This window comes from Mus pahari, chromosome 13 (genome assembly GCF_900095145.1).
Source record: "Mus pahari chromosome 13, PAHARI_EIJ_v1.1, whole genome shotgun sequence".
NCBI classification, from domain to species: Eukaryota; Metazoa; Chordata; class Mammalia; order Rodentia; family Muridae; genus Mus; species Mus pahari.
Genome location: NC_034602.1, coordinates 92,194,784 through 92,204,168, shown reverse-complemented (window position 1 = coordinate 92,204,168; position 9,385 = coordinate 92,194,784). Strand labels below are relative to the sequence as shown.

The 9,385-nt window shown below is 42.2% G+C and overlaps 1 protein-coding gene across 2 annotated transcripts in view; it reads left to right on the top strand.

Moving 5' to 3' along the window:
• Positions 1-8,973, top strand: part of Hsd17b13 (hydroxysteroid 17-beta dehydrogenase 13) — a 23,131-nt gene extending 14,158 nt beyond the window's left edge. Inside the window, exon 7 of one of the 2 annotated variants that reach the window (XM_021211090.2) lies at positions 8,106-8,973. In XM_021211090.2, the coding sequence (XP_021066749.1) occupies positions 8,106-8,208 (103 nt within the window). In that variant the 3' untranslated portion in view covers positions 8,209-8,973. Of the gene's footprint in view, positions 1-606; positions 1,014-8,105 lie in introns of those variants that run through there. The other variant, XM_021211091.2, reaches the window with a different exon arrangement.
• Positions 8,974-9,385: the final 412 nt, after the last annotated feature.

Genomic DNA, 9,385 nt, shown 5'->3' with positions numbered 1-9,385 from the left:
GAAAGAAAGAAAGAAAGAAAGAAAGAAAGAAAGAAAGAAAGAAAAGAAAGAAAGAAAAAGAAAGAAAGAAAGAAAGAAAGAAAGAAAAGAAAGAAAGACAGAAAGAAAGAAAGAAAGAAAGAAAAAAAGAAAGAAAAGAAAGAAAGAAAGAAAGAAAGAAAGAAAGAAAAGAAAGAAAGAAAGAAAAAGAAAGAAAGAAAGAAAGAAAGAAAGAAAGAAAGAAGGAAAGAAGGAAAGAAAAGGCTCTTTAGTTTTTCTTTCTCTAAGTACTTTCACAGGCAGAGGGGTAAGGGGGTGTGTGTGGTGGACTCTGAGCTCTCGGCCCCAGGATACACAGCCGTTTTCAGAAGTGAGCTTGGTGTCGGGTTTAGGTTATCATTAGTCGAAGACCTCATCCGATTTTGCTATTCTGAGAGAGCAGCGCTATATTATACATAGATAAGTGCAGATGGGGTGGGGGAAGGGGGAGACTAAACAAGAAGCAAAGAGTAGAGGAAAACTGGACTTGGGTAAGTACGCTCCCGGTGCTTTTTAAATTGACAACAAAAATGAACACTGGTATCAAAACTTTAAACTGAAATTTCTCATTTTTTTTTTAAAATGTAGGTTTCTTCCTGAGCGTGCCTTAAAAGCGATCAGTCGTGTACAGAACATTCGATTTGAAGCAATTGTGGGCCACAAAACCAAGATGAAGTAGTGCATGCAGAGACGTGTGGACACCAATGTTGTGAAGCCAAGTTTAGAGTGGACACAAAGCTTTTCTTCACATGTTTCAAGTGTTCCTCATGTTTAAAATGTAGGCTTGGCCCTAGCAGCCATTGAGTGGATAAGAGTGGTCAACAACTGTCCTTCTGGTTTCCTATACTTATAGATCTCTCAGCTCCTGGTAGTGGGTTCTGGCAATGGATATGTAGTGAAGGAGTGAAAAGGCAATCCGTGTGTTTTTATAAAATAAATTACTAAATAGAAATGTGGGCAAAAGGGCAAGATAATAAAGTCTTGGACAATGCTGACACGCTGTAGTGATTTCTCTTTCAATGGAGGGGTTGGTGGTGTTTTAAGTTTGCTCTTTGTGGACAGGATAAAAACTCTGCCTGGTTTCCTTGACATATGAATGAGAAAGGAGTATTTTTGTTGCACTTTTTTTTTTCTCAGTGTGCAGTTTTCTTCACATGGTGTGAATGGATAATGAGGTCATTTTATTTACCTAACTTGGGGAAGCAAATATTGACACAGATTTGCAACTGTGAAATCTCAACACCTTGTTCTTTGCTTTAGAAAGACCTTGGACACATTTGTTTTTCTTTTTATTCTATTAGGCAATAACTGAAAATATCCAACCATATACATAGTAACAGTGACATGACATTCCACACAGATCCCATTATGAAGCAGGAAACCTTCCTGGGTTTTCATTTGGCTTCTGTATTTTGCTGCAGGGGACTGATCCCACAGACTAAGACAGGTTACACAGGCAGCCTGCATTGACCTCCTGTCTATAAACTTGCAGAGTTATTTCCACATTTTGCTTTAATACCTTTAAAATGAAGCTCAGGGGCTGGTGAGATGGCTCAGCGGGTAGGAGCACCCAACTGTTCTTCCGAAGGTCCTGAGTTCAAATCCCAGCAACCACATGGTGGCTCATGACCATCCATAACAAAATCTGACTCCCTCTTCTGGAGTGTCTGAGGACAGCTGCAGTGTAACTTACATGTAATAAATAAATAAATTAAATAAATAAATATATCTTTAAAAAATAAATAAATAAAATGAAGCTCAGAGGGATGCCTGGGCATGTGACAATGATCTCTTTTACCCACTTCTGCATATTTTGAGTGTGGATATCTTCCCTACAATGTCCAGGTCCATTTCTAAACATTTTTCTGCGATAATCTTCATGTTCACAGTTCTCACTCCTGCCAACCATTGCAGCCCCTTAGGCTACCCCAGGAAGTGCAGATCCCCAAGTAAGACCCCATCTACACAAATCATTTAGTTAGAGACACATCATAGAATTCTTAGGTCCCTGAGAGCATGGGGTCAGGATTTATTGATGAGTATTTTGGGATGGTGGAAGTATTTGTTTATTTTCTACTCCGTTCATGGAAACATCCTTTTTGCTAAGAAGACAGTATCTCCTCTTTTTTATAATGGTGGAATATAATATTGCATACACATAAGCACATTTTGAACATAGCTGAATATAAGTATCACTGTTTCATTCTTTTTTTTTTTTTACCGAACATATCATTTTATTGCTCTTCTTTTTTAAAGAATAGAAGAATATCTTTTACACTAGGTCCCTGGGCTATCTAGTGTCTGTTTTTTTGTTCACTCAAGCAGTGTTAGGTACAAGCTCCATCTTGTATAGTGGGCTTTAAGCCAAATCAGGTTTGGTTGGTTACTCTCACAACATTGGGCCACCATTTCTCTACCATATCTTTTAGGCACAACACCAATGTTGATCCAAGGGTTTGTGGCTTTGTTTGTTGTTCTTTTCCTAGCAGCATGCGGAATGCCTTCCTGCACCTAAGATGCTAGCAGACAGGAGCGAGGAGTCTGTGCAGCCACCAGATTGACTTCTCCATGTTCAACGAGTTGAGCTGTCTTTAGCAATGGGGCCTTGCTGGCATGTGGTGTAGAGAAACATATAACCATGATAACAGCTTGAGTTCTTTGCAGATTCCCATGTGAACCATTGGTACAACATCTCAGTAAGATGTAATTGAGTTTGAATCCTGGAAGCTTCTTTTGGTGAGGAGAGAGGTGCCCTGTTAGAAATAAGTCTCCTTTGTTATAGGGTGATTTCATTTATATGTGTAATTGCCTTTGTATGTGTATATTTTTCTATCAATCTGTCATCTGTCTATGTATCATCTATCTAATCTATCATCTTTCTATCATCTATCTGTTATTCATCTATCACACACTTGTAGCTATTGTCTATCAATCACCTTTTAATCTACCCCCTTCATCCTATCAAACTATTAATATGTCAATCACTTATGTATTTGTGATTAATCTATCTTTTAACCATCTAATTATCACATATCTTTCTTCTATTAATCATCTATTTTCATCGGTTTCTCTGTCTGCCTCTCATTTCCTTTTGAATAGCTCTAGCTATCATATGTAAAGGGAAAAGATATTTTCTCAAAATAAGCAGTCTTGAGGGTCCTCATGATGTTTTCAGTCCCTCCGTGTCTCATTCCAAAAGCCCAGACACACCATGGAATTCAGACAGAATGTCGTGTAACCAAGCCCCACACTCAATACCCAGTTACAACCCCCTTAGCAGAACACTAAGGAGATTACACTATCCTTGGCGGCCACTAAAATCAGCCAGTCTTCATGATAAGTGTGGATCTAGGTTTTGGGGAAGTCCTATCTTCTTTGCTAACCCACTTTCATTTTAAGATTGAACAAGGAAGATGGTGCCCCGTGGGGCCTTGATGCTCACATAGCCTCAGTCTAGTTAGCTCCCTGTCCATGTGTTCACAACAACAGATGCTTGTGACAGAGAAAGCCCCACAGGATGGGTGAAGTCTGAGTTTCTGGCCACAGATTCTTCCTGTTATTTTTGATGTTATCTTTATGTCTGTGTGGTTATCTTCTTTGGGGTTTGTTGAAAGGCTGTTTCTTTCTTTCTTTTTCTAGGGTGTAGTTTCCCTTCTTGTATTGGTGTTTTCCATCTATTATCCTTTAGAGGGCTGGATTTGTGGAAAGATGCTATGTAAATTTGGTTTGTCGTGGAATATCTTGGTTTCTCCGTCAATGGTAATTGAGAGTTTGCTGGTTATAGTAGCCTGGGCTGGCATTTGTGTTCTTTTAGGGTCTGTATGACATCTGCCCAGCATCTTCTGGCTTTCATAGTCTCTGGTGAGAAGTCAGGTGCAATTCTGACAGGTCTGCCTTTTACTTGACCTTTTCCCCTTACTGCTTTTACTACTCGATCTTTGTTTAGTGCATTTGGTGTTTTGATTATTATGTGTCGGGAGGAATTTCTTTTCTGGTCCAATCTATTTGGAGTTCTGTAGGTTTCTTGTATGTTTATGGGCATTTCTTTCTTTAGGTTAGGGAAGTTTTCTTCTATAATTTTGTTGAAGATATTTACTGGTCCTTTAAGTTGGGGATCTTCACTCTCCTCTATACCTATTATCCTTAGGTTTGGTCTTCTCACTGTGTCCTGGATTTCCTGAATGTTTTGGGGTTAGGAGATTTTTGCATTTTCTTTGACTGTTGTGTCAATATTTTCTATGGTATCTTCTGCACCTGAGATTCTCTCTTCTATCTCTTGTATTCTGTTGGTGATGCTTGCATCTATGACTCCTGATCTATTTCCTAGGTTTTCTATCTCCAGGTTTGTCTCCCTTTGTGATTTCTTTATTGTTTCTATTTACATTTTCAGATTCTGGATAGTTTTGCTCAATTCCTTCACCTGTTTGGTTGTATTTTCCTGTAATTCTTTAAGCAATTTTTGTGTTTCCTCTTTAAGGGCTTCTAGACGTTTACCTGTGTTCTCCTGTATTTCTTTAAGGGACTTATTTATGTCCTTCTTAAAGTCCTCTATCATCATCATGAGATGTGATTTTAACTCAGAGTCTTGCTTTTCTGGTGTGTTGAGGTATCCAGGACTTGCTGTGGTAGGAGAACTGGGTTCTGATGATGCCACGTAGCCTTGGTTTCTGTTGCTTATGTTCTTGCCCTTGCCTTTCACCATCTGGTTATCTCTGGTGTTAGCTGGTCTTGCTGTCTCTGACTGTGGCTTGTTCCTTCTGCAAGCCTGTGTGTCAGAACTCCTGGGAGACCAGTTCTCTCCAGGAGGAATTTGGGTACGGAGATCTGTGGTACAGGGTCAGCTCTGGAGTGCAGACAGAACCCAGAAGGATCCTGTGCCTGGTTGTTCCTTGATTCCTGTGTCCTGATGGCTCTGGGAGGGTTTCTCTTGGGCCAGGAATTTGAAGAAAAGTGGTGGTCTTACCTGTGCTCAGGGGTATGTCAGCACTCCTGGCAGACCAGCTCTCTCCTGGCGGTATTTGGGTATATAGCAGTGTGGCACAGGATCAGCTCCAGGCGCAGACAGAAACCAGAAAGCTCCTGTCCCAGGCCGCTCCTCGGGTTCCTGTGTCCTGAGAGTTCCAGGAGGGTCCCTCTGAGCAGCAGTGGTGGTTTACCTGAGCTCACAGGCTTGTCCTCACTCCTGAGAGACCAGCTCTCTCTCAGCACTATTTGGGTATGGAGCCCTGGGGAAGAGGATCAGCTCCAGGCCACGTCATCTTTCAAAAGGAGCCTTAATGTTCTTTATTTGACAATGCTATATATTTTCTAGCAACCCATCTTCTCTCCCTCTCTCTCTTTCTGCTTCTCTCTTTCTTCCTCTCTTTCTCTCTGTACACCTCTCTGCTTCTCTCTCTTCCTTTCTGTCTCTCTGTCTCTTTCTGTCTCTCTGTCTCTGTCTCTCTCTCTCGTGGTGTATGTGTGTGTGTGTGTGTGTGTGTGTGTGTGTGTGTGTTTTAAAGGCTGCATTACATGAGGTAAAGGCTGTATTACACCGGGCAAAGGCTGTATTACACCAGGTAAAGGCTACATTACACAGGTAAAGGCTGTGTTATTCTAAATAAAGGAGTTTCTTTGAACTTTAACCTTATTGCACCCACAAAAGAGTAAGCATACCTCAGGCTAGGTGTGTTCACTGGAACATAGGACATAAAGGTTGCAACTTCTATTTATGACTAATTCTTCATTTTAAAACTTTATATATGATATGTGATTTTTAGTATGACATGTTATATGCTAACTAAATATTGGGTACACACTGAAGTGTAGCTGCAATGCTTAGACAGACCCACGATCCTTTGCCCACTCCTGTCCTCTGTACTCTCTAGCTGTCTTTGAGCAGAGACCACAGGAACCAAAAACTGAGGAGTCCAGAGCATGGGTGTAGTGCACGTTTTAGTGTTCCTACAAGGTTACAGGTGCACTGTCCCATTTCCATGGTGTCTACCACCCTAGGAAAAGCTGCAGGGTCTAGAGACTTAAGAAATAGAATAAGTCAGGATAAATACACAGACCACTGTGTAAATCGGTGCAGTGGTCACTGTTATGGGGTATTCACCAAAGAGGACTGTTCAAGCCAATAGAAAATCATTACCAGCTGACTGGTGACTACACTGGGTGTTCAGGATCCCAGTGTAGCGCTGAGCCTTCCTCGGGGTGAGCTTTTAAGCATGAAAACCACATTCTGGGTTGACCTACTTCAGTTATCAAGACCAGTTAGCCAGAAGAGGGACTACAGAAGCCAAAGGGCAACGTCAGTACATTATGAGACTTCACCAAAACAATGAACTCCAATGAATTATGCCTTTTAGTTTTGACAGGCAGGGCCGTCTAAGTGCTGAGTTTTACAGCCTAAACAGTACTTCCATCACAGAGTCAGATATGCGAAGATCTGGGACCCTGTTACGTTCCACCTGGGTCTTAGTGAATGAGTCAAATCATGGCCTCATCCTATTTTAGTTTAAGAGGAAGAATGAGAATTAAAGGCCCAGCCAGTGCTGACACAAAATTGTTAGCCAGAGAGACCAAGGGAACAGGGACTGGTTCTGATTATTCCCCAACCATGCCTGGATTTCCTCTAATTATTCCTTACCAATTTGCATAGAAACAACAGGTTTCTTTCAAAGCCATGTAAAGTTTCCTTTATGTCGTTAGAAGTCTAAGTCTCTCCAATTTTGTAGGGAGACTCTACCTGCAAGGGAGTCTAACTGTTGTTTTAATTCAGAAACTGAAACTTCAAATACCTCTAGGTCCCGATCAACTTATCTTCTTAGCTTGGAAAGCATCAGAAGAGGCGCATCTAGTCAAACCATTAACATATGCTCGCCAAGTAGTCTCAGAGGTTCAGTAATATTGCCGTTGTCCAGATGAATTAAACCACGGGGCAGAATAACACACCTTGGAATGTGGGGAAGTGCCTAGGTTAAAAGTTTTGGATTATTAGGCAGGACTGAGCCCCTTCTAAGTCCTCTAGCATGAATCTGGGCTGCCCCCAGTCACAGTGAGCTTTGTCACTCAATAGACTGACAGATGGGTTAGGCCCCGTTTCTGTGTTTGGAGATGGGTGTCTAAGCAGTTACATCAACCCCGGATGATTTTGACTGGGAATGATTACCTCTGCCTCCCAGGGACTCTTCCCGTGGCATAGAGTCTGAATCTCCATGTTTTCTCTGTTTTACAAAGACCAGAATCTTTTAAAGAATTTCCTGGAGGCTGGTGAGATGGCCCAGATGGCTCAGTGACTGTTCTTCCAATTCCCAGCAACCACATGGTGGCTCACAGCCATCTATAATGTGATCTGACACCCTCTTCTGGAGTGTCTGAAGACAGCTACAGTGTACTTAAATATAATAATAAATAAATCTTAAAAAATAAAAAGATTTTCTGTAGGAAGCTTCAGTTTTAAGTTCCAATTTTTGGAATGGAAACTTCTTTGTTTTTAGCGGTGGTACAGGGTGAGCTCTGGGGTGCAGACAGAAACTGTCCTGTCCCCAGCTGTTCCTTGGTTCCTGTGTCCTGAAGGCTCTGGGCGGGTCCCTCTTGGGCCAGGAATTTGAGCTGGAGTGGTGGTCTTACCTGTGCTCACAGGCATGTCCACACTCCTGGGAGACCAGTTCTTTCCTGGTGGTATTTGGGTATGGAGCTCTGTGGCACAGGATCAGCGGCCAGCATCTCTTGTTTGATCCTGAATCATCATATTCTTTATTATCAAATGAACTATTCTTGGCCAATCTCATGGCCACACTGAATGCCAGTAGTAAGGAGCCTATGAACATCTGACATCACTGTGCAGCAATAAAAAACAGCACCATGTTCAGACACAGCCAATGGGATGGGATTCATGGATGTACACATGTGGAGTGAAGATCTCATCTTCAATAGTCCAGAGACAGAAGAGGACCAGAGGCCCTAACAACATCGCTCCCCGACCTGCTAACACTTTGGTTTCCTCCATACACTGCTAAACAAGAGTGTACTTACTCCAAAAAGCTATGAGCTGGGGGATGCAGAGAGGGCTCAGTTGTTAAGAGCACTTCTCTGTCTTTCAGAGGACCTGGATTCAGTTCCAGGCGCCTACATGGTAGTTCACAACAGCCTGTTACTCCAATTCCAGAGGATTTGAGACCCTCTTCAGACTTTCTCGAACACTAGGCACTCCTGGGGTACCCATACATCATTCAGGCAAACACTCATACACATAAAATAGAATAAGCACATATTTTAAATGAGCTACTAATACTGCTGTTTTAAGCCAGTAAATTATGTGATTTTCTTAGCAGCAATAAAACGTTGGTGTATAATGTCATCATGCTAGCCGTGTCACTCTGACTGCATAAACCCAAGCGAATGTCACTCCATCTCCTTCTCCCAACGTATTTACAATACTTAAGAAATAAGGGCCAATTTTTATTCATTTTTTTAACATAGAATGTATGAGACCACTGTATTCTGTCAGATAAAAATGTTTTCTCTGGCCTGTGAGTTGGCTCAGTGGGCGAAGACACTTCCAGCCTAGCCTAACAACCTGAATTCAACCTCCAGAACCCACATAGTGGGACGACAGATGGGACTCGGAGAAACTGTCCTCTGATCATCGGACCCAGGCCTTGGTATATGAGTATCTGTGGTGGTTTGTATGTGCTCGGCCCCGGGAGTGGCACTACTAGAAGTTGTGGTCCTGTTGGAGTAGGTATGGCCTTGTTGGACTAGGTGCATCACTGTGGGTGTGAGATTTAATAACCTCATCCTAGCTGCCTGGAAGCCAGTCTTCTACTAGCAGCCTTCAGATGAAGATATAGAACTCTCAGCTGTGTCTGTACCACACCTGCCTGGATGCTGCCATGCTCCTGCCTTGCTGATAATGGACTGAACCTCTGAACCTGNAAGCCAGCCCCAATTAAATGTTGTCATTTATAAGACTTGCCTTGGCCATGGTATCTGTTCACAGCAGCAAAACTCTAACTAAAATAGCGTGTGTGTGTGTGTGTGTGTGTGTGTGTGTGTGTAGTGGAAACTTAAGGGTTCTTTGGAAAATCAGTTGTGTTGGGTGGTGTTTTGCTGGGGCAAACACATGAAGGAGTGTTTTCCTGAGTTGGACACAGGTGTAAAGTTAAGGCAGACTGGTGAAGGAGTGTTTTACTGGAGCAGACACACGAGAGAGGATGTTCTGCTAAAGCAAGCACATGGAAGGACATGTGATGAAGGACTCTGCTAACAACACACACATATTGGTCTGACTTACTTTGCATAGTTGAGCTCCATTTGTCCGGACTCCATCGAGAGAAATGCATAAAAAAAAAAAAAACTTCTGGTGGTGTGCTGCAGTCTC